At 43.5% G+C, this 23,427-nt stretch overlaps 1 protein-coding gene across 6 annotated transcripts in view; it reads left to right on the top strand.

Annotated features, from left to right (window-relative positions):
- syne1b (spectrin repeat containing, nuclear envelope 1b) overlaps positions 1–22,396 on the top strand; it is a gene marked incomplete at its 5' end in the record, with an annotated part of 75,918 nt that extends 53,522 nt beyond the window's left edge. For 5 of the 6 annotated variants that reach the window (XM_079287292.1, XM_079287290.1, XM_079287287.1 and 2 more), the window contains 49 exons: positions 508–639; positions 786–886; positions 1,015–1,168; positions 1,254–1,382; positions 1,487–1,642; positions 1,865–2,074; positions 2,189–2,290; positions 2,395–2,514; positions 2,628–2,828; positions 2,972–3,145; positions 3,449–3,580; positions 3,924–4,120; positions 4,315–4,447; positions 5,167–5,349; positions 5,518–5,667; positions 5,948–6,124; positions 6,232–6,387; positions 6,492–6,647; positions 6,807–6,977; positions 7,150–7,283; positions 7,382–7,586; positions 7,745–7,927; positions 8,050–8,196; positions 8,294–8,448; positions 8,659–8,806; positions 8,894–8,988; positions 9,160–9,394; positions 9,570–9,764; positions 10,024–10,149; positions 10,297–10,452; positions 11,217–11,375; positions 11,572–11,738; positions 11,869–12,031; positions 12,417–12,604; positions 12,734–12,884; positions 12,994–13,176; positions 13,376–13,513; positions 13,945–14,136; positions 14,299–14,623; positions 15,589–15,657; positions 16,369–16,496; positions 16,674–16,800; positions 16,987–17,198; positions 17,331–17,531; positions 17,654–17,782; positions 18,159–18,371; positions 18,550–18,642; positions 19,586–19,644; positions 21,369–22,396. In XM_079287292.1, the coding sequence (XP_079143418.1) occupies positions 508–639; positions 786–886; positions 1,015–1,168; positions 1,254–1,382; positions 1,487–1,642; positions 1,865–2,074; positions 2,189–2,290; positions 2,395–2,514; positions 2,628–2,828; positions 2,972–3,145; positions 3,449–3,580; positions 3,924–4,120; positions 4,315–4,447; positions 5,167–5,349; positions 5,518–5,667; positions 5,948–6,124; positions 6,232–6,387; positions 6,492–6,647; positions 6,807–6,977; positions 7,150–7,283; positions 7,382–7,586; positions 7,745–7,927; positions 8,050–8,196; positions 8,294–8,448; positions 8,659–8,806; positions 8,894–8,988; positions 9,160–9,394; positions 9,570–9,764; positions 10,024–10,149; positions 10,297–10,452; positions 11,217–11,375; positions 11,572–11,738; positions 11,869–12,031; positions 12,417–12,604; positions 12,734–12,884; positions 12,994–13,176; positions 13,376–13,513; positions 13,945–14,136; positions 14,299–14,623; positions 15,589–15,657; positions 16,369–16,496; positions 16,674–16,800; positions 16,987–17,198; positions 17,331–17,531; positions 17,654–17,782; positions 18,159–18,371; positions 18,550–18,642; positions 19,586–19,644; positions 21,369–21,606 (7,848 nt within the window). In that variant the 3' untranslated portion in view covers positions 21,607–22,396. The remainder of the gene's footprint in view (positions 1–507; positions 640–785; positions 887–1,014; positions 1,169–1,253; positions 1,383–1,486; positions 1,643–1,864; positions 2,075–2,188; positions 2,291–2,394; positions 2,515–2,627; positions 2,829–2,971; positions 3,146–3,448; positions 3,581–3,923; positions 4,121–4,314; positions 4,448–5,166; positions 5,350–5,517; positions 5,668–5,947; positions 6,125–6,231; positions 6,388–6,491; positions 6,648–6,806; positions 6,978–7,149; positions 7,284–7,381; positions 7,587–7,744; positions 7,928–8,049; positions 8,197–8,293; positions 8,449–8,658; positions 8,807–8,893; positions 8,989–9,159; positions 9,395–9,569; positions 9,765–10,023; positions 10,150–10,296; positions 10,453–11,216; positions 11,376–11,571; positions 11,739–11,868; positions 12,032–12,416; positions 12,605–12,733; positions 12,885–12,993; positions 13,177–13,375; positions 13,514–13,944; positions 14,137–14,298; positions 14,624–15,588; positions 15,658–16,368; positions 16,497–16,673; positions 16,801–16,986; positions 17,199–17,330; positions 17,532–17,653; positions 17,783–18,158; positions 18,372–18,549; positions 18,643–19,585; positions 19,645–21,368) is intronic. The other variant, XM_079287289.1, reaches the window with a different exon arrangement.
- Positions 22,397–23,427: the final 1,031 nt, after the last annotated feature.

The raw sequence follows: 23,427 nt of genomic DNA, 5'->3' as shown, positions 1-23,427 counted from the left end.
ACAGCAGCAATTCAGTGTGTCAAAGTCATTCCAGTTAGCCAGCATGCACAATATCAGAGCCCTGATCCACCGAAATGCAGCAGGGTCGTAATTAGTGTCTTTAATTACACCTTTGTTTACCCTGCAATGACATGTAAAAATGGCTGCTGTGAAAAGGGCCTATACCATACCATATTAAGCTCAGTGTATTTGTCTTTCTAACTGCACTATAATAGAATATTTTACACTCTGACTCACACCACCATATTTATTAGAACATCATCATACAATAGACTGATCTAAGTGTATATATCATTTGTTATCTATCTACCGGCTAAGCGTAACAGAAGATGACTGATTAGCGAAGAGAATATTGAATATTTGTCTCGCTAAAGCACCTTTCTTCACACCCGCCGACAAATTTGCAAAACTTTTGAATCACAAATGAATTAACGGCGTATGATAGTTGTGCTTCCTTGCTGATGCGTATTTCGTCAATATTTTCCAATCCATTGTCTGGTCCTACAGGGCTCTCTGCAGGAGCAGGAGGACAGTGAATCAGACTCCAGCCTCGCTCAAAGTCCCAGCGTGCAGGATTGGCTGGTCCAAGCCCGGACCACACGTTCCCAACAACACCAGGACAGTCTACTGAGACAGAGGGTACATTTTCAAGTATTTTTTTACTTCCTTGTTTTAGTACTTAGTACGCAGGGGCATGCAGTGTGCAGCCGCTGGCTAGAATGATAATCTCCTTTCTCAAATGATTCCCAGTCCAATCTAAACTGTTTTACATGTTTGCTTTTTAGGAACTGGAGGAGCAGCTTGCGGAACAGAAAAAGTTGCTTCAGTCAGTGGCCAGCATAGGAGAGGAGATCCTCATCCAGCAGGCCTCGCCCAGCAATGCCAGGTATTTTATATAAAGGTGTAACTCAAATCAAGTCGTTTACATGTTGAGTTAACGTATGTAATGATTCCTGTGACAGATTACAAATGGGAACATTCATTAATTCATGGTTTTGTCACCCACCGGTGCAGTACATCAGAGCCATTTTCACCAGCAGCTTTGGTTGAGAGGGAATCTCAGGCTGCTCGAGAGCAGATGAGGCAGAAATGGGAGAGCTTGAGACTGGAGCTCAAAACTAAACTGCAGCTCTTGCAGAAAACCCTGGAGCAGGACCACAGACAGCCGGTACAAATCCTCTTGTGTTGTTATTGTTGGCATAAAGTAGAAGTAACGTGTATTCACATTGTTGTTGTCGTTTTATTTTTTGCAGGTTTACTCCAGAGCTTCCCGCATGACCACGGCTGCATCACTGTTTAAAGGAGAAACACAGGCTAACAAATCCTCCCTGAATACTCTGTATGACAGCTTCAGACAAACAATGGAGGACATGACCACTCAGGTTTTACTCTTTCTCTAACATTTGAATCCATTCTATTGCAACATAAAAATATGTAGTTCAACGTGTGTCAACGGACATTTTGCAACACTCTTATGTGTACATAGCCCGGTGGTGCTGAGGCACAGGTGGTGCAGATGGAACAGCAGCTCTACAGAGCTGTGTCATCCACCTCCTCCTGGCTGGATGGTGTGGAGAACAACGTCTTCTCTGGCTCAGTGCTGCTGGTTGAAAACCCTGAGACCCAGCTACAAAAGCAGGAGGTACAATCAGGCATATTTGTGCTGCTTCTTTAATTATGGCAGACATTTTTAAATAGCAAATCTGGGAGTACCCATATTCAGTCAAAGTTGATGAATTATACAGTGATACTGTGGCTGGAGTTTAAATAACGCTGACAATTAAAGTAACAGTTTATCTACTCTATGGATATAATCTTTTATTTTATTTTAAATCTCCCTAACTGTTTCTGATCTTTCCTCCAGACGTTAGAGAACGATGTGAGGCATGTCACAGAGGAGGTGAAGCTCAGCCAGGCTCTGCTAGCTGGGTCTTCAGGATTGAAACAAGAGGACCGATCGCTGCTCGAGGACAACCTTGCCTGCTTGAAAGAGCGATTGGGAGCTCTGGGTTGCGCCCTGGGGCAACGCTGTGACCACATGAGGACCAGAGCACATGAGCTCACAGCCTACCAGGTCTGCACATGAAAATGTCTTTACAGCCATATATGTACAGTACGGTATTATGTTTATCATAACGCCATACACCTCAATATATATGTTGTATAAATTGTCTTTTGTCGAATACAGACTGAGTTGCAACTTCTCCAAACTGCTTTAATCGAGACAAAGTGCCAGATCCTGCAGGCTTTGGCTGGAGCCATGGATAGACCAGCCTCAAAACAACTGGAGGTAAGGAAAGCTTTGACATAGACACACACACACACACACACACACTGCTTGCCTCCATCAACTCTTACAGAACAATAAATCATTGTGAATGTCGTTTTTCCTAGGTTATTGCCAGTGCCGAGGAGAGCCTGAAAGACTTTGAACAGAGGATTACGGAGCTCAAAACCAGAGGAGCAGCACTACAGACGGATCAGATATCAGCAAACAAAATACTGAAACTCCAGGTCATGTATATCACTGACAGCTCTCACTAAAAGTTGTTCAGTCTGAAAACCATGCAGCAAAAGGCTGCTCAGTCTAGCTTTTACTCATGTATATTCTTCGTGTGTGTTTTCAGGATTCCTATGAGGAGCTGGTGATGACGGTGGGTTCGCGGCGCAGTGGGCTGAACCAGAACATGGCTCTGAAGGAGCAGTACGAGCGTGCTCTGCAGGACCTGACTGACCTGGTGGACACAGCTAAAGACAAGATGGCAGCCGATCAGAGGATCATTGCCAGCTCTGTGGAGGAAGTCCAGAATCACCTGGACAAACACAAGGTTTGGTCGACTTGGAGCTCTGTTAAGCTGAGAAAGGCTGAAAGAATATTTATAATCAACAGTGTGAAAACACAGCTATCAATGCTGGAGATACACTATTGCTCAATGATGTGTTTGTGTGTGTGTCTGATTGTGTTTTCTAGGAGTTCTTCCAGGGTCTGGAGTCCCACATGATTCTAACGGAAACGTTCTTCAGAAAAATCAGCGTCCTGATGCTTCCCAAAGAGAGTCAGGCCCTGGAGGAGACACTGGCTGAGGCTCAGAGCGTCCTCAAAGAGGCACACAGTAAAGGAGTTGAGCTGGAGTGTATCCTGGAGGTGAGAGAGACAATACTATTTGTGTTAGCCATGATTTTCTTTTGAAAGCATGCTGATAAAATCATAGTAAATCTGGGCTTTGCTGTTAATATATGTTTCTAACTTAAAAGGAATAGAGAACAGTTACTTGTGTTTAAAAACTGAAGCTGTTGAAGATTATCTTACACACAATGTATTGGAAAGCTTGTTCTTCCCACTATGACAGAGAGAGCACAGCGGCTGCTTTAGTGTTGTAGCGTCTTCATCTAAGGTTTACTTGTCAGCTATTTACATTACATATATCCTCTGTAATCTTTTTTTCAGACTTGGTGCCGCTTGGTGCAGGATTACCAAAGTCTGAACCACCAACTGGAGGCAGTAGAAGGAAATATTCCTACTGTTGGCCTGGTGGAAGAGACTGAAGAAAGACTCATGGACAGAATCTCATTATATCAGGTACAAGGTGGCATCAGTGCGGATTTTAGGATATGGCATAATGATCCTAAATAGTCTCCATAGGCCTCCTTGTTTTGTTACGATACCGTCAATAAAGTAGGAATTTGATCTGTGGCCTGGGAGGACCAAAGGAAATTCAAGAGGCCGGCACACTTGATATGTTTTTGTTTTCCTCTCTGAGCTTTTTGGTATGGTGCTGTTTTACTACGGGGAGATCAGCTTTACTTTTATTTGATGCACTCACTCACCTTCTTCACCCGAACCTTCGCAGCTGGTGCCACTCCAGCTACAATGTGACTTCTCTAAGATGTAATAGTCTGCTCCTCTTCCGTTCTCTGTAAAGGGTCTGAAGGGCAGACTGACAGAGTACCAGCACAAGCTGCACCAGGTACTGGATGAGGGCAAACATCTCCTGCTGTCAGTGTGCTGTCCCGCACTGGAGAACCAACTCGCGCTGCTGGGGGAACACTGGCTCAATAACACTAGCAAGGCCAACAAGGAACTACAGCGCCTGGAGGCCATCCTGAAACACTGGACCAGGTCAGAAATACATCAGAATCAGAACTTTTTTTTCAGCCATCAAATCCAAATGGTATGCCATAGGGACACTGACAAACATTCTCTTTAAGTCGGGTCTTTAAAATGGGGAGCTTAGCAAACAAAGACTGCACATGTGATTTGTGAACTCTCATTGCATGACATTGCTCTGTGGCTGTATTGTGGTTTTCCTCTAGGTATCAGAGGGAGTGTGCGGAGCTTAGCGAATGGCTGCAGTCCGCTCTGGAGCGGCTGGAGTTTTGGAATACGCAGGCGGTGTTAGTCCCACAGGAGCTGGAAACTGTCAGAGACCATCTCTCTGCTTTCCTTGTGAGGCCACAGTTTTTATTTGTTTTCTTTTGCATATTTTGTATCTTCATTGATCCGGAGATTCAGGCTTTTAGCTGCAACTAGTAGACATTTATACTGCATATGCAGGCCCATAGAACTATATTCACATGCAAGACTGTGTCAATGTACAGTAGTTTACACATACACTACAGTATACAATTTAAATAATATACTATGCTCTGTATTCACACTGTTACAGCATATGCTTATTGTATAAGAGCATACTTTTAATGTAAAAGAATGGCATTTTTGAAAAATGTATTGTCGTAACTATTGTCGTAATATTCATTAGTGTAAAATGTTTTCTATGATTGAAAATAGTGAAATAGTGTTAGTAACTGGTGGAAGTAGTACTCCTACTTTCACTTTTTTAAATAAAAGTAAACTTATAAGTAATTTAAGTTATAAGATAAATGTAGTGGAGTAAAAAGTACAATATTTGCCTTTGAGATGTAGTGGAATAGAAGTATAAAGTAACAAAAATGTAAATACTCACGTAAAGCACAAGTTCCTCAAATTGTACTTTCATAAGTACAATTTCGTATTTTCACCCCTGGTCAGTAGTGGTTGTCATGGATGCATTAGTAGTAATAATCTTGCTGTGTCATCTGCAAAGAGCTATAAAAGTATTAAATATCATCATAAGTTAAACCTTAGATTGCATACTAGCTGTTGCTTCTTGTCCCCGTCTGTCTCAGGAGTTTTCAAAGGAAGTCGAAGGCAAGTCCAGCCTGAAGAGCTCCGTGATAACCGAGGGCAACCAGCTGCTGCGTCTGAAGAAAGTGGACACGGTGGTGTTGCGGTCTGACCTGGCACGCATTGACACTCAGTGGACTGAGCTGCTCACACGCATCCCAGTGGTGCAGGAGAAGCTGCATCAGGTATCGTCACATGCAGCACGACTGAGCAGGCTTAGCTGCTCCAGAGCCAATAGGATTACTCCGAGACAGACGTTTTCACACAAGGTTGCCCTGCAACTGGCAGCATGTGTGTCTTTTCTCCCTGGTTGTTTCAAATGCATGGCTCAATGGGTTTACTTTTTTTCTCAGATCCAAATGGAGAAGTTGGCTTCCCGCCATGCCATTTCTGAGCTGTTCAACTGGATATCATTGATGGAGAATGTAATTGAGGAGAATGAAGAGAACCTTAAGAGTGCAGTGGGGTCAAATGTGATTCAGGACTACTTGCAAAAACACAAGGTAGTGGACTTCATACTGATTTGGTTTTTTTGACAGCTACATCATTTTTTTGTCATTTTATAAATTTGATGGATGTGAAAGTGTTTTTAGGGTTCACAAACTTACATTTTCTAACTAGAAAACTTAACTTTTCCAGCTACAAAGTAAAAGGACTATTAAAGAGGATGTGCATGTGTCCAAACTGTAGATAAACTTGAGGATGATATAATGCATGATTCTAGTTGTGAATCTGTGACAGCCATTTTTAATTTGGAATATACTCTTGTTTTCTCCAATTCAGGGTTTCAGAGTAGATTTGAGCTGCAAGCAGCTGACTGTGGACTTTGTCAACCAGTCAGTGTTGCAGATCAGTGGTCAGGATGTGGAGAGCAAGCGCAGCGATAAGACAGACTTTGCTGAGCGTCTGGGAGCCATGAACAGACGCTGGCAGGTCCTGCAAGGCCGCATCAATGAGAGGGTGAGGACATAGGCACAGATACTGGATAATGAAAGAGAACAGCCATTGTCATTTATGAGTGCAAAATCAGGATTTTACAGTGTATCATTTGTATAAAATACTTGCAGATTCAGTTTCTGGAGAGCCTTTTGGAGATGTGGTTGGAGTATGAGCGCAGCGTTCAGGTCCTGAAGTCCTGGATGGCAACTCAGGAAGAAAGGTTGAAGAGGAGACACCGGATAGAGGATCTAACATCTGTGCAGAATGCTCTCAAAGACTGCCAGGTAGGCTTCCCTTACTGTGCTAATGCTGATTTATCAAAACACATAAATACCCCCTACATGCTGTTATCATCGCATCCTTCTGAGTCCATGTTGTTTACTTTTAGGAAATGGAAGAGTTGGTGAAGGAAAAAGAGAAAGAACTAGAGCGAGTGGAGGAGCAGGGCTGTGCCCTGGTCCAGAACAAGACCGATGAGGCCTGTGCTATCGTCATGGAGACACTCCAGGGTGTCAATCACACCTGGGCTAACCTGGACCACTTGGTAATCTCCTCTGTTCTCTTTCTACTCTGTTTTCTATATGGTACATCGTTAACACCCATCTGTTCTGCTCTACTCAGCTCTGGCTGAGTTCTGTCCGTTTTGGCCCGGTCTCAACAACTTACTGAATGTCACTGTGTGTTTTTATTTTACTTTTAACAGATTGGGCAACTAAAAATCAGCCTGGGGTCAGTGCTTGATCAGTGGAGTCTTTACAAGCGGGCTTCAGAAGAGATCAACGGCTACCTGATGGAGGGAAGGTACTCTGTATCTCGTTTCCGCCTCCTCACGGGATCCCTGGAGGCTGTTCAGCTGCAGGTGCAAAGTCTGCAGGTATGTTTATTTTACCAGCTGGCCTGTTGTCACCCAGAGGAATTTGTTTACATTGATTTCATAAATCTTGTTGCGATGAAGTTGACGTATACAGTATTACTCATCAAGGGAATGTTTCTGAATTTGGTCTTGCAGCTGAATTAAGCACTGTATTTCTCTGTTACCTGTGAAGGATTTGCAAGAGGAACTGGAGAAACAGGAGAGCAGCCTAAGAAGGTTTGGTGCTGTGACCCACCAACTGCTCAGGGAGTGTCACCCTTCAGTATCAGATTCTCTCAACAACGCCCTTAAGGACGTCAACGCAAGGTGATCTAGAAGCAGAAAGAAAGTGCGATCGTTCACTGATCGAGGTGCATTCTTTCCGTTATCGCTTACATTGATCCATGTCATATATTTGCACCCAGATGGACCGGCCTGCTGGAGGAGATTGCGGAGCGTCTGAGAAGCAGCAAAGCCCTGCTTCAGCTATGGCAGCGCTACAAGGAGCTGTACGAGCAGAGCTGCAGCAGCAGCCAGCTGCAGGAGGAAAAGGCAGACCAGCTCCTCAAGCTCGCCTGCAGCAAAGACATCGCTGACGAGGAAGTGTCCGACTGGATCCACGAATGCAGCGTGAGTGAGGCCACAGCTGTGCCACTGTTGACTCATTTTGCATCCAAACAACTGCTCAGTATCTGTCTGTGTGTTGATTCCATGTAGGATTTAGTTTTTTAGTTTTGAATGAAAAAAAAGAATACTTTACTGTAAATTTCATTTGTGCTTTGTCTCAGGAGGTACTTCGGTCTCAAGCTCCAGTGCAGGCCTCCCTGCAAGTTCTCCAACAACTGGGAGAGCAGCTGAAACAGCAGGTGGACACATCAGCAGCATCTGCCATCCAGTCAGATCACCTCTCTCTCACCCAGCGGCTGGCTGCTGTGGAACAGGCCCTCACCAGACAGCTCACCACGCTGCAGGTACAGAGAAGGCTTTGCAACTATAGTTTTGACTTCAAGTTGTCCATTTCAAGTAGTCAGTCATCCAGTCAGAATCATGAATTTTACACTTATGGATTGCTGACGTTTGTCTTCCACGCTAGACTGGAGTTCAGGACTATGAAATCTTTAACGATCAGCTGGATTCACTGGGGCGCTGGATAGTTGAAGCTGAGGAGGCTCTGAAGGTGCAAGATCCCAACGGCTCCACCGACCCGACAGTCATCCGAGACCACATGGAGGGGCTCAAGGTTTTCTTTTGTTTTTACTTTTGTCAGTTTGAAAGAATCTATTTCACTGATTGTCCTGCGATTGAGAAATGTAACATTTGTCTCGTGTCCTCTACAGAGGCTCATGCTGAGATTCAGCAGTATGGCTCCTGAACTGGAGCGTCTTAATGAACTTGGTTACCGGCTCCCTCTCAACGATTCAGAGATCAAGCGCATGCAGAACCTCAACAGGAGCTGGTCTACAGCCTCAGCACAGACCTCAGAGAGATTCAGGTATGACCTATGAAATATATGTTAAATATAAAAGCCTTTCCCAGGCTGATATCCATTTCTGAAATAATCTGAAATAAATGCAGCTCCCCAGCACAGTTTCAAGACACCATTTAAAACACCACAGATGTTCGGTAAAGGCCAATGTTCAATGTGAGTGAGACGACGTAATGGGTGGACATTCAAACTGTGTATTTTGTTTGCTCCTTGTAGCAAACTCCAGTCCTTCCTGCTGCAGCAGCAGACCTTCCTGGAGAAGTGTGAAACATGGATGGAGTTCTTGGTCCAAACAGAAGAGAATCTGGCAGTGGAAATTTCTGGGAACTACCTGAGTTTGATTGAGCAGCAAAAAGCTCATGAGGTTAGAGTTCCTTTTGAAGTAAAATACTCTGAAACAGCTGCTTTTTTAATTTTGATAATCATCAATCATCAATATGTTGTCTTCTAGTTATTCCAAGCCGAGATGTTCAGTCGCCAGCAGATCCTCCACTCTATCATCAGCGATGGACAGAAGATGCTGGAGCAGGGTCAGGTGGATGACAGGTAAAGAGCCCAAAATCACATTGTTTGTAATCTGTTAGTTTAATATTGTATACAGTATTGCCGTGAGTAGAAGATTGTTAGACCTTGTAAATCAGTTTTCTCTTTTTTTACCACAAATAAAATCTATCGTAAGTCTTCCTTTGACAATTAAACAACTTCCCTCTCCTGCAGCGATGAGTTCAACCTGAAGTTGACTCTGCTGAGTAACCAGTGGCAGGGCGTAGTGCGGCGTGCTCAACAGAGGCGAGGCATCATTGACGGTCTGATACGACAGTGGCAGCGCTACAGAGAAATGGTGGAGAAGCTGCGCAAATGGCTGGTGGAGGTCTCCCACTCTGCAGAAGCCCTTCAGGCAGGGACGGCCATGCCTCTGCAACACGCCCGGTCCATGCTGGACGCTGTCCAGGTATGTAATGTAAAAAGCTACACAGTCCACATCTCCTCATACATCTCAGATTTATCTGATGGTGCTGGACAGAAAGACAGATAAACTCCACCTGTATAAGAGGTAACTGTAATAACTCCATATGTTGGTCGGGCAGGAGATTGACAGGTCTGTGTGATTGTGCTTTCTGGTTCAGCTGAAGGAAAAGGTGCTGCAGCGTCAGCAGGGCAGCTACATCCTGACAGTGGAGGCCGGCAGACAACTGCTCCTGTCGGCCGATAGCCGGGCGGAGGTGGCCCTGCAGACGGAGCTTACTGATATCCAGGAGCGATGGAAACATGCCAGCATTTGCCTGGACGAACAGAAGAAAGAGCTTGCCACCTTGTTAAGGGTAAATCACACAAATTGCCAGCAACGTGTGGAGTACAGGGAACCTCAGGGGACATTGAGGGGGTACTATTAATGTATTTGCATTATAGGTGCAAGTTTGTATTTGCTTTTGTTTTTTCAAAAACAAAAAAAGCTTTTACTTGTGGTTTAAATGATGAATGCCAAACAAGTATTTATGGAAAAGCAACTATTATTTAGCTGATTAATTCTAAATGATATAGCACTGATGCAGTTGCAACCGTTGTTTGTGTAACGTGCAGGACTGGGAGCGGTGTGAGAGAGGTATTGGTGGATCACTGGAAAAACTTCGAGCCTTCAAGCGGCAGCTCTCTCAGCCTCTTCCTGATCACCACGAGGATCTGCAAGCTGAGCACATGCGCTGCAGGGTAAAAAGCTCTTCATTACATGGTCATTTTACACAAAGGAAACATTATATACAAATTACACAAGGCTGAAGCATAAGCTGTTAAATGTTTTGTCTGCAAGATGTACAAATTGATGTTTTAATTTTGGTAATAACTTTTCAATAACAGGACCTGGAGAACATATTTGATGGCTGGACTGGTGATCTGGCCCATCTGAATGTGCTGCGAGAGTCCCTGTCTTGCTACATCAGTGCTGAGGACTTGTCAGTCCTGCAGGAGCGAATTGAACTGCTGCATCGACAATGGGACGAAATCTGGCACCAGGTACAGTTCACCAAACAGTCCCTGTGCAGACCTAGTCTTCTGAATATACTGCATATCTGTTCAGCTTATTCAAATCAAACTATTTACAAGTACTTCATAGCCACGCCCTGTATCACACGGTATTTACCACCCATAGGTGACACTATCTGATACGCTGCTCTGCTTTCTGCAGTTCCTTGAGATACCAAACGGTGGTGCTAGTGTCAAACCAAATCACAAGACTTACACTTTGGTATCGACAGTGTCAGTTCGCCAACATCAAATACAGCTTACCATCATATGCATGAAAGACAGAATATTTATATGACTAATGAGCTTTAGAAATGCATGGTAAAACAAGAAAAAAGGCATTTCTTCTTTGAATTCATGCTCACATTATATTTGCACAGTTCTAAAGAAGCCATAACCAATGAATATAGTGTGCACTGTTGCTTCGATTACTTAAATGTAATTCAAAATGGCATCTCACGGCAAATTCTAAAAAGGAGCAGTTTCTTTGGCATGCAGAGTAAAACCTCAAGGTTGTGAGTTGCATCCTGTGTCGAGTAGATAAAATAGGCACACAGGAAACACACAGAAGCACACACTCGCTGCTTGATGCAAATGAATCAAGTCATGGTGCAGCGATCTCTAACACTGCTTCCGTTTCAGACTTTTTGACATGAATGCACTCGTTGCAATTGAACATGCATTCATTGATCGCTATTATGCACTTTGCACAATGCTGTACTTAACTTAATATATATTGCCGTGCGCCTCTGCAGCTGTCACTACGCAGGCAGCAGGTGAGCGAGAAGCTGAACGAGTGGACGGTATTCAACGAAAAGTACAAGGAGCTCTGCGAGTGGCTCACCAACATGGAGAGCAAGGTTTCCCAAAATGGAGACATCAGCATTGAAGAGATGATCGAGAAGCTCCGCAAGGTAAACAAAAATATACAATGAGTATGTTTTCAAAAATACAGCTCATGCCAAACTACTGATCACCAAGTTGATGTCTGCTTTTTCTCATGATTTGCTTTATTCCCTCTTTAAATATATACGGGTTTACTTCACACAGTGTTGCTTTTCAACTTTTTGAATTGCTTTTATGCACCGTTTGTGTTGCTTTGTGTCTCAGGACTACCAGGAGGAGATCACTGTGGCTGAGGAGAACAAGCTGCAGCTGCACCAGCTGGGACAGCGCCTGGCCAGAGCCAGTCACACCAACAAAGCGGCTGAAATCGAGCAAAAACTCAACAAAGTCAGCGGCCGCTGGCAGCACCTCCTGGATCTCATCGGAGCCAGGTGAAAAGACACACACTCACACCTGAGAAGCTCAAATAGTCCTGCAGTTAGTTTCAGTATCAAGAGTAAGACTTTGCGCTGCACACTGCATCATAGATTACTGACAGAGCTGAATTGTTTATTTGAATAGAGGAAAGAAGTTGAGAGAAACTCTAGTGGCCGTGCAGCAGCTGGATAAGAATATGAACAGCCTTCGCTCCTGGCTGGCCCACATCGAGACCGAGCTGTGCAAACCCATCGCCTACGACTCCTGCGACTTCCAGGAGATTCAGCGGAAGCTCGATCTGCAGCAGGTAACATAGCGTACTGTACAGTGCATGACATATATGAAATACTATATTGTAGATATAGTACCTTCAACGAGAACTGAGTAGTTTCACTAGTTGTTGAGAAGTATTACATTTCCTCCTTTTTCCTCAAATAGAGAAGCACTTATTTATTGGGACAGCTAAATCAAGAACTCTTTTGGAATTAATTATGTTTTGTGGTTCTTTAATGGCGCATTATTAAAACTATTAGTCAGTGATGGAAGATGATTCATCTGACTGCATTCATCTTTGGGATTTTTTGATGATCTAAACTCATCAAAAGTCGTTATTTTTCTCTTTCTCTCCCTCCCTCCCTGTGTATCATCCTATTATTACGCCCACTCTCTGTTTCTCTTTCCTCCCCTCTCAGGAGCTCCAGCGTGACATCGAGAAACACAGTACAGGAGTTGCGTCGGTGCTGAATCTGTGCGAGGTGCTTCTGCACGACTGCGACGCCTGCGCCACCGATGCAGAGTGCGACTCCATCCAGCAGGCAACTCGTAGCCTCGATCGCCGCTGGAGGAGCATCTGTGCCTTGTCTATGGAGAGGAGACTCAAGTAAGATGTCGGGTGAAATCAAAAGAGTGTAATGTGTAATAGTATGGAGGGAAAATAGGTACTTGTTGTTATTGTATGTAAATATTTTTTTTGTGATTTTATGTAAATATTGTGTTTTCCCTCTGATAGAATTGAGGAGACGTGGCGTTTATGGCAGAAATTCCTGGATGACTTTGCACGGTTTGAGGAGTGGCTGGCCACTTCAGAAAAGACTGCTGCTCGGCCCAACTCCTCTGGTGTACTGTACACTGTAGCCAAGGAGGAACTTAAGAAATTTGAGGTATATAAATCGTCTCCACCACTAAAACCTTGTCCAATATTTTATTTTGGATCTAGTAGGTTGGTGCTGTTGATACGGACCCCATTTATAAAACTCTGTGTTTCTGAAGGCCTTTCAGAGGCAAGTCCACGAAAGCCTAACCCAGCTGGAGTTAATCAACAAGCAATATCGCCGCCTGGCCAGAGAAAACCGCACTGACTCTGCCTGTCGTCTGAGGGAGATGGCTAACGATGCCAATCAGCGCTGGGACAACCTGCAGAAGAGGGTGGCATCCATCCTCCGCAGGCTTAAGGTACATGCGTCATTACAGTCATGATTTCTCAAGTTCAATCTCCACGTGCGTTTTTTCTTCTCACTTTAATGTCAGATGGTAGCATTTGTGATCTGCCTGTTTTACTTTATGTTAAATCAATGACGAATGAAGCTTAATATACACACTACGAACATTGTACTGTCGTTCTAACATCAGCATCTCTGTTTCAAACGTGCAGCACTTTATTAGTCAGAGAGAGGAGTTTGAGACAGCCAGAGACGCCATCTTGGTGTGGCTGACAGAGATGGACCTGCAGCTGACCAACATCGAACACTTCTCTGAGTGTGACATTCAGGCCAAGATCAAACAACTCAGGGTAGGTTTGTCACAATGCGCCAGAGCAACATGGCCCGGGAAGTATTTGCTAAGCCTTATAGATTTTATTAATTTATATTGACATGTGTATATAGTTTCAGAAATATTGTAGTTTTAGACTTACACACTTGCCCAACAGACAAAGTAAGGGAGCTACAAACTAGTTACATTTTTATCAATTTCAAAAGTATCAAGTATTCTTCTTGTGGTGTAGAAGGCCTGAATATATTCGACTAGACTGACTGATATAACAAGATGACTTTCTCACAAGTCACGCTGAGCATTAAAATGATTGAATCAAATCAGGAACTTAACATCGAGGAAATGCCCTGCATTTAGAAATTGAGACCGTGAAAGGATCTTGTGTTCCGCTTGAAAAACAGAATTACTGAGGATTTGTTTATCTGTTCTCTTCCTCCTTCGGTCCCACAGTCTTTCCAACAGGAGATCTCCCTCACGACGGCCAAGATCGAGCACATCTTCCACCAGGGAGAGGCGCTGATAGAGAAGAACGAGCCTCTGGATGCTGCTGTCATCGAGGAGGAGCTGGAAGAGCTGCAGCGCTACTGCCAGGAAGTGTTCGGTCGAGTGGAGCGCTACTACAAAAAGCTCATTCGGCTTCCTGTAAGACCTGAGATTGAGAGCGTGGCAAAAAATGTACATTTTTATCAAACCATGATTTCACCATCTAATGTGGCTTGATTCCAGGCACCAAATAGGAGTCTAAATTCATTTTTTTTTACAGACTTAAAACTGCAATATGTTATGTCTGTGCTGTTTCTTCAGCTTGCAGACGATGATACCGAAGTGTCGCTCTCGGACCGAGAGCTGGAGCTGGACGAGCCTTGTGATTTGTCCAGCCTACCGTGGGGCGAGCGCTTGGGGGACGGCTTCCTGTCACCCCTGCCCTCCTCTGGCCGCTCGGCCTCCCTGGCAGCCCAGCTCCGGACCGAGCGCTCAGGCAGGGACACCCCAGCCAGCGTGGACTCCATTCCCCTCGAGTGGGACCACGACTACGACCTGAGCCGCGGGCTGGAGAGCGCCAGCAGGGCCCTGAGAGAGCAGAGTGAGGAGGGAGACTTCCTCCAGCGGCCCGCCTCAGCCTTGTCAGGTTAGTTTCCAAACACACACACAGCATTCTGCTTAAAGGTAAAGTGTTAACTGAGACATTTCAGATTGTGTGATTCATAACAATGGTGTATGAGGTATGGTGGCTATTTTTGAGATGTAGAAATCAGAGAATGTTTTAAGTGAAAAGGGAGAGCATCGTTTAATCTAGTGGTTCCCAACCTTTTTGGCTTGCGATCCCTGACGCAGTGTCACAGGTTTATTTGAGTTGTGAGCACTTCCACCAAACAGAATTGTCCTCCAAATTCCTCAGGTTGTTTGCCTTCAATAATTGAGGCCTGAAGTGGTAAAACTCAAGTATTTCATAAGAAAAAAGCAAAGATCTGATAATAGTCAGAACAAAATTATACAAATATGTGTAGCAGAATAATGTTTTTCTTCTTCCCTGTCCAATTCATTATCTCGTGACCCGTTGCATGAGTCCAGCTGACGTGTGATTGAGAGACACTCAATGCCAAACAGTCATAAAGTGCAGTTCAATGGCCAACTTTTCTCTACCTGAGCAGGTGGAAGATAAGAGTTTGCCCGTAGACACCAAATGTTAGCGAGTACATATAAGTGGTAGAAAATAAATGTTATAAAAATCACATGTAGCATCAAATTCCAGACAATATGCACTGAAATACAGTTAAGTATAATGATGGGTCTGATTGTTTTCGAACAGTTTGTTTTAATCGACTTTGTATCTGTATTTGGGTTTGATCCATGGACAAAGGAGAGTTTGCGAATACTTGACATGGTTTATTTTAGATGCAGGGTGAGTAACGTTGGTCACACATCATATTGTCGATACGGTGTATTTTCTTGTGACAGATAACTAGCGAGCTCCATCTCCATTCATCTGGTGGTGCATAAAACATCAGATGAATATATCAGTTGATCGGTTCATGGAGTCAAACGGTGTCATGCCCACTGCTGACTGTGTGTACTGTATAATGTTTCTTCCAGATGTAGTGATCCCAGAGAGCCCAGAGGCCTATGTTAAAGTTACAGAACAAACACTGAGGTCCTCCACTGGTAGGCAACAGCAGACCCCAGCATGTCACAAGTGTTTGGGTCCAGAAATAACAGCTGCACACTGAGTGCTACCACACTTATAGCCTAATCACCGGCTTGGACTTTGATTTGTGTTGATTTCCTCTCTTATACAAACTTTGGGCACACGCTGTAACCAACGGCATCACTTTCTAACACCGAGGGATAGGGTCAATTCCATTCTCACTTCTTCAATTCACTGTTTCTGCGTTGGTTTCTAATTCAGCAGAACTGAAATGGAATTCAGCCTAACCCTTCTTTCTAACTGGCTTTCTTACTTTTGTTTGAGTGTGCTGTGGAGCTAACCTTCAGATTTATTTGTGATATTTGTGTTTCAGAAAAGCATGTTGTTTTATCGTCACGATGAACAAGTCTGAACTTCTTGCTGAAGGGATTGCAGATTTGTTTAAAGTCAACTTTTTAAAGGCTCCGTTCACACAGAGGCACATTGTGTCGGAAAAAAATGCTTTTGAACTTAAAGATCGTGACTCCTAACATACGCAGGACAGGAGTGTGTGAGGTGGATCACTTGGCACCATGATCACCATCATTCTTTACTCTCCGAGTCTTGTGTTCCTCTGTCTGAACGGGGCCTTATCTCTTCTTAGGGTGTAAGAATATTTCAAGTCACCATTATTATTACAATACATGATCATAATCGGCAAAGATGACCAGTTGATGTTGTGTCTACAGGAGAGGTTGCCTCTACGGACTCACATCTTCACCCTCTGGATTCCAGCCGTTTCCACCTGCAACAAATGGACAGCGGTCGCAGCCGCACGCCCACAGGCACAGAGCTGGATGCCTCGTACATGGGATATGTATGTGTTGCTCTTCCAGCTAAATGAGGCCAAAAACAAATACTTCATCACTGTTTTTTGTTTGTTCCTCCAAATATTGAAATGTATGTCTTATCGTGAAATATGTAACATAATAAGCTGACACTGATTGCACGATGCAAATAGCGTGGCGTAACCTAACATGCATCCATTCTGTAGATGCGGCTGCTGGGTGAGTGTCGGGGCAGTATTGACACAGTGAAGAGGATGGGCTTTGAGCTGAAGGAGGAGGAAGACGCCGTGTCTGGACTGGCAGATCCCAGTAGCTCAGAGTCCCAGACGTCAGGTAATACGACACCTCAACCCATCCTGCATGCATACTATATCCTACATTACCAAACATTCAAATGAATGTACATGAAAAGAAAAGGTTGAAATGTGTAAATGTTCCAGAGCTTTTATCCAGTGGGATACAACTCTGGTGACTTCAGCTTGGACAGTGAATCGTTTCATCTTACACCCTGTAATCTAGGAGTGATTGAGCGCTGGGAGCTCCTGCAGGCTCAGGACCTCAGCAAAGAGTTGCGCACAAAGCAGAACCAGCAGCAGTGGCAGCAGCTGAACTCTGACCTGAACAAAGTTTGGACTTGGCTGGGAGAGACGGAGGAAGAGCTGGAGCAGCAGCGGAGGCTGGACCTCAGCACGGACATCCAGACGATAGAGCAGCGCATCAAAAAGCTCAAGGTATTATTTTGTTGTTTTTTGGTAGTAGGCCTATGCATGGTATGTTTTGATCATTTTTAGTTATCTCTTTTAAATACATACAGTTTTTTTTGTCTGTTAAAGCAAAAACATGAATAAAATGTTTGTCTACAGGAGCTGCAGAAGGCGTACGACAAGCGCAAAGCTATCGTGCTGTCCATCAATCTGTGCAGTGCTGAGTTTGTGCAGTCAGCCACAGAGGAGTCCCGAGAGCTGCAGGCCAAACTGACAGACATGAACAACCACTGGGACAAACTGGGCAGCTCACTGGAGGAGTGGAGGTCTGCACTACAGGAAGCTCTCATGCAGTGTCAAGTAGGTGCCAGTCGTCAGGATTAAGACAGGGAGCAGTTATTCTGAAAGTTAATGTGAGATTGTGAGCTGTAATCATGCATGCAGCTGAAGCTCTACTTTTCTGATCCACATCTGACTTCCAGGACTTCCATGAGATGAGTCACGGTCTGCTGCTCTGGTTGGAAAACATTGACCGCAGGAGGAACGAGGTGGTTCCCATTGACCCCATCCAGGACAGTGACACTCTCCACGAGCATCATAAAACACTTACGGTACAGAAATGATTGTATATGTAAATATATAAACACAACAATGATATGTGATATTTTAACTTTCACCTAAAAGCCTTTGTGGCTCTTCATCCCACGCCTACAGTGCATTGTCTTACCCGTCACGAGTTACCCTCTATTGGACAGTAGTTGATTATTTCGTAATAATCTTCATTGATGATACAACAAATGATTGCATCCAAAGCTGTAAAATGAATAAAACATAAAAGGGGTTACTTTTTTAGATAATTCATTGGATCCTGATGAAACACTATGAATTAAAGTATCGCATCTGTTTCAAATACAACGTGACTGCATGAACAATCCTAGTTCTCCTGGTGTTTTAGAGTTCATGTTTCAAATTCTCAATCCCCCACAGCAAATCCGTCTGGAGCTGCTGGACTCCCAGCTCAAAGTCGCCTCGCTGCAAGACATGTCCCTCCAGTTGCTGGTCAACTCTCAGGGCAGCGACTGCCTGGAGGCCAAAGAGAAGGTTCATGTCATTGGGAACCGCCTCAAACTGCTGCTTAAGGAAGTAACCCGAGACCTCAGAGAGCTGGCCAAGATTCTGGACATCACAAGCAGTCAACAGGTAGATCTTCACTGACTATACCCCTGTGCAGTGTTTTAGATTGACAAGAGTTTCCTCTCGTTTCTTTTCTGAAGTAGATTTATGAAATGGAAGGCTGTTACTTGCCTACCACTGTCTGATATTTCATGCGTCTCTCTCTTGCCTTCTCTCTCTTTTGTGTAAACGTTTCCTTTGACAGGATCTGTCATCTTGGTCATCTGCTGATGAGCTGGACACCTCCGGTTCCCTCAGTCCTTTATCAGGAAGGAGTACGCCAAGTCGACGACGATCGGTAACGTATTCATCTACCTGTACATGCTGCTGTATGTGAAGCCAGGTGTTCGGTTGCCCCTCTGAGACAGTGCATACAGTAACTTGTGCCCCAAATGCCCCGTTGAAGGCCATGTTCACCCATGTCATCCCGAGATCTCTCCTCACACCTTTCTACGCCTCCACAACCTGCTCTACACTCCCTCCCTCTGATTTCTGAACTTTTTTCCAGCCTTTTACTCTTCGTGCATGTTGTGTATTCCAAGAGCAAAGTCCTGCAAGACAACTAGGGAAAGCTCTCTTTCTAACTTTTTATTTCTTCTTCACTTCCTTGGATGACTTTTTCATTTCTGCCCCAGCTGTCACTTTTCTCTTCCAGTATTTCAACACCAAAACAAACTTCTGTCCTACAAATCTTTTTTTCCCAAATAAACTTTCCTCTAATTTCTTCTCAGTCTAGTTTTCTGTAGTTTTACTCTCAGGAATACTGGCTTTCATGAAACTGCTAAATATACAAAAGAAGCATATACGCTCCGGTTACTATGATGTAGAAAGCATGACATCATATATGTTTTGTATTGTAGGCTGCAAGAATCAGTATTGATTCATTATGTATCTTGATATCAGTCCAAATAAGCATGTCGCTGCTTATATTATGTGTGTGTTACTGAATGTCACTGTTATCAAAGAATCCATGCATCACATTGCATAATTCCTAGCTGCCTATTTGCAATAAGTCTGTTGCACTCACAAGACGAAGCACTTCAAAGTAGTCACGCACTTTGAAAAAGCCAGATTCCTTGTTACCACGGTTTACAAAATCAACCTTCACAGATGATTTTGTTGCTGCTCTTCTTTCATTTTGGGAGTTTTCTTTTCATCGGTAGCTTTGTCTTGATTTGCCTGGACTGAAACATACTTTCTTTCTTTTACCTTCCCCCCCCCCCCCTGTTCATTGCAAACAGCAACGGGGCAAATGTAGTCTGTCACAGCCTGGACCCTCTGTGAGCAGTCCACAGCACAGGTACCTTTCTGTTGGTTTCTAGCACACCCAGAAGATAATGGAACTCGTCAGCCCATGATGCACTTGGAGGCCGATCCATGCGTTCTAATCCTCCCCAACAACAGCTGTGTTTTTAAAGATTAAAAAAAAATCCCAATTTCAGTTTTTGTGCCAGATTAGCAGCTCATGATAGTGAATTCCATCATCTTCTGTCAGTCTAGACGCTCTGTGTAGGCTCGGTGATGAGGTGCAATGCAGCCCACACATCCTCGATAAGAGTTTCACATGGGACGGTGCAAGGCCTCTTCTCCGGCAGTGTCCTTGGCTGCTTAACACCGCTAACCAGAGGGCATTTATTACGCATAACGCAAATATTTCTCTATGTCTAACACTCCCTCGCTGTTACTGAGCACACACACCCTTTTTCTCAAATTGCCGAACCAGTAAATGTCTGCAATGAACAATGCAAAGGCTGTAGATTCTCTTTCTCGCTCGCTCTCTCGCGCGTGTACGTGTGTGTGTGTGTGTGTGACAATTCTTCTTCTTCTGCTGCTGCTTCTCACCAACTATCCACCATCTCCTCCCCCTCAGTCTGTCATCTGTGAGTCTCAGGTCTCCATTTGTAAAGTGGTAAGGGGCACTTTTGGTAACATAGGACATCATTAATATCCATGCATTCCTGGAGTCAGGGATCGTCAGGGATCAGCAGGAATTAAATGAATTTAGAGAGTACTGCCGGCCTGTTTTCTCTTAATTTAGATGAATAAATAAATGTTGTGTGTGACTGAGCTTCTCTCGATTAATTCCCTTTAGCTGCCCGTGGCTTCTAACCTTCGAGGCTAAAAGAAGACAGTTTTGTTGAGGGTGATGGTGACTGTAAATTGTACAATTAACTGCTTTGACACTTTGGGAAATTTGTTTTTTTTTAGCTCGGAGCTCTTTTTGTTAGAGCTGGAACCACGGAAGTAGGCTAGCTGTTTCTCCCTGCTTCCAGTCCTATGCTAAGCTAGGCTAACCGTCTCATCCAACTCTCAGCAGGAAAGCAAAATAACACATTTCCCAAACTTCCTTCAGAAAAGCTTACCTAAACTACTTTGTCAAAGAGGCCGGTTCTAAGTGTTATTGCTCCTCTTGCCTCGGCACGCTTTGCATTCTTCAGCAGCGTCCTTTTTAAAACATGTGGTACCACTGAGCTGACACTTGCAGCATGCCTTTTGTCTTTTAGCCTAACATCCTTTGCAAAGGAATGCAAGCTGACGTATTAAATGTATTTGTTTGGTGCAGGGTTGTACAGTATGTATGCTTTTGTGTGTCTTTGTACCTGTGTTTAGCCACCCAGTGTCAGTCAGCATGTAGATCACAGTGTGTTTTTGAACCACGTTGGCAATGTCTGAGAAACACCGCATGGTGCCATAAGCACTGTCACGCACTTCCTCTATCGCTGAACTGAGGTCTTATTTGGATTGAAAATTGGTAGACAACAGATTACAGAGAAGTTCAAGTGAAGCTTGTTTCTTAAATTAGACTAATTTAATCTGTCAGTGAGTGATTTCTCACTGAGTTTATTTGTGTGGACAGAAAATAAAAACCCATTTTAGGTCGTTGTGATGTGATTACACAGGTCTAAGATTAGGAACCCAGATGTCAAAACAGATAGCAGGAATTTGTTCGTTCTTATTGATCCATGTGAGAAACTAAACGGCAGTCTGTGCTGCTGTGTGTTGTGGATGCGTGTGTTTGAGCAGGTCTCGCAGCGACGCTGGATCCGCTTCCTTCCCTTCTGACTCGGAGACAGCTCGTAGGTCCTCGTTTCTGCGGCGCGTCCTCTGGGTCGCGTTGCCTCTCCAGCTCGTCATGCTCCTGTTGGTGGTCTTTGCCTTCCTGCTGCCAATGACCGAGGAGGACTACTGTGCTCAATCCAACAGCTTTGCTCATTCCTTCTACCCGATGCTCAGCTACGCTAACGGACCACCTCCAGTGTAGACTGGCTGTGCGAGCGTTTCATTTCAGTACTCATGCATCTGTATGACTTGACTTGAAATTACACTGATATCCTTTTAAAAGGTCAATCATGTTGGGAGCAAAAAAAATGATCTTGGTCAAACAGCTGCCATCCACATGAAATATCTTTGTGTGTAGCACACAGGAACACGCATCTCACTTTGTTCCGCTGTGTCAATTAAGGAGCATCTTTGCTGTAACTGACCTGAAGACACAGTGGACATTGCTGGATGAATGAACTGGAGATCAACTCAGTGGCACATGTTGTATTTCTCTGAAGAGATGTGTCAGTGGATAACACCAAAGGGAAATGCTGAAATTTAGCCTGTGAATTTGCTTGAAACTCAAAAATTTGTAAAACAAACACAAAAAAACCATTTAATATATCTTACGTTGCAATTATTTTTGTACCTGTATTTTGGCATGCAGTTCTGATCTTTGCTTTTATTTACTTATCTCCGTCATTGTGTCCATTTTTAACTTGAGTTACATTGACACATGTAAGATTATTTTAAGCCAAGTCGTGTGTTTTAATATCAAAGCCAGACACATTTCAAGAGTTTAATCTTCAACATCAGTCACCCATTGTCTTTATACGTCTTACTGTTTTATTTTTTAACAAAATATTAAACAGGACTTTAGGATTGAGAAATATGAAATATAGAACTATTGTATATTTTGTATGACCGTCAGTATCAAATGTATAACAGTCAAGGGTTATTTAACATGTGTATATAATGATTACAAATGAATATGAAAAATATATGTATATGCGACCATCAAAAACAATGAATGCCAAATCATCATGTTTTTGTCTTTTTTAACATTTTTTCAGTGAATCAAATTTCTACAGATTTTTTCATGAAAACACAAATAGGAAAATATGATTTGATTAATTTTGATATTTTTTAGACAACAAGAATGCATTAACATTTAAATACAGTTTGGCCTAAGTATAATGTTTACATCTAGGCTTGGTTAAGGGGAGCTGCTTCCCCTGGATAAGCAGACGTGGAGGTAGAAAGATCAAAAGAGGAGCTGGTAGGAAGGTCCTGGCTTTAGGCGAGATGAGGCCTCTGGTGAGTAGCACAGTGCCAGGGCAGATTTACATGATGATGATGATGATGGTGAAAGGTCTCCAGTGATTTGATGATTTCATAGTTTGGAAGAGCCAGAGCTGCGGCATCCAGACCCAACATCTGGGAAACAACCGACTGAGCGAGATAAAAGAATATCGTGTTTAATTTAACAGCTTCTTACAATTGCTAAGAAACAGTTTCTGAAGCCAGCGCTCTCTTTGTTGAAACTACACAAAACAGCAAAAACATAATCACAAATTAAAAAGTATCTTGCCAATAAATAGCTCTTTCCACAAGCCAACTGTTCACTGATACTGTGCTAAGTATGAAACACTATTATCTGATCTTTGGCATTTTCATTTATAGCAGACTGTGAATACAAATACAATGTGTTTATGCTAAATACTCGTATACTCACACAGTATCAGTCACAATTACTTTAACTGAAGATGACATGAACATAGTCACTGCATTGTACTGTAAACAATAATGTCATTACAGTCCAACTCTCTCCATTGCACACCAAAAAGCAAACCTGAATTATGTTCACGGCGTTCAAACTCAGATTTCTAAGTGATCTAATTGTTTAAAGGTAAATCACAGTGGCATTCTGGGTGCAGGTGATTGATTATTGAGTGTGGTATTTAAAGTTAAATTCAGCAAACAACACCCAGGCTTCTAGTTTTCAATGACATGTCTAATGTAGTAATCTACATTAGACATG

This window comes from Melanostigma gelatinosum, assembly GCF_949748355.1.
Source record: "Melanostigma gelatinosum genome assembly, chromosome: 16".
NCBI lineage: Eukaryota > Metazoa > Chordata > Actinopteri > Perciformes > Zoarcidae > Melanostigma > Melanostigma gelatinosum.
This window is presented reverse-complemented; position numbering and strand designations above follow the sequence as displayed.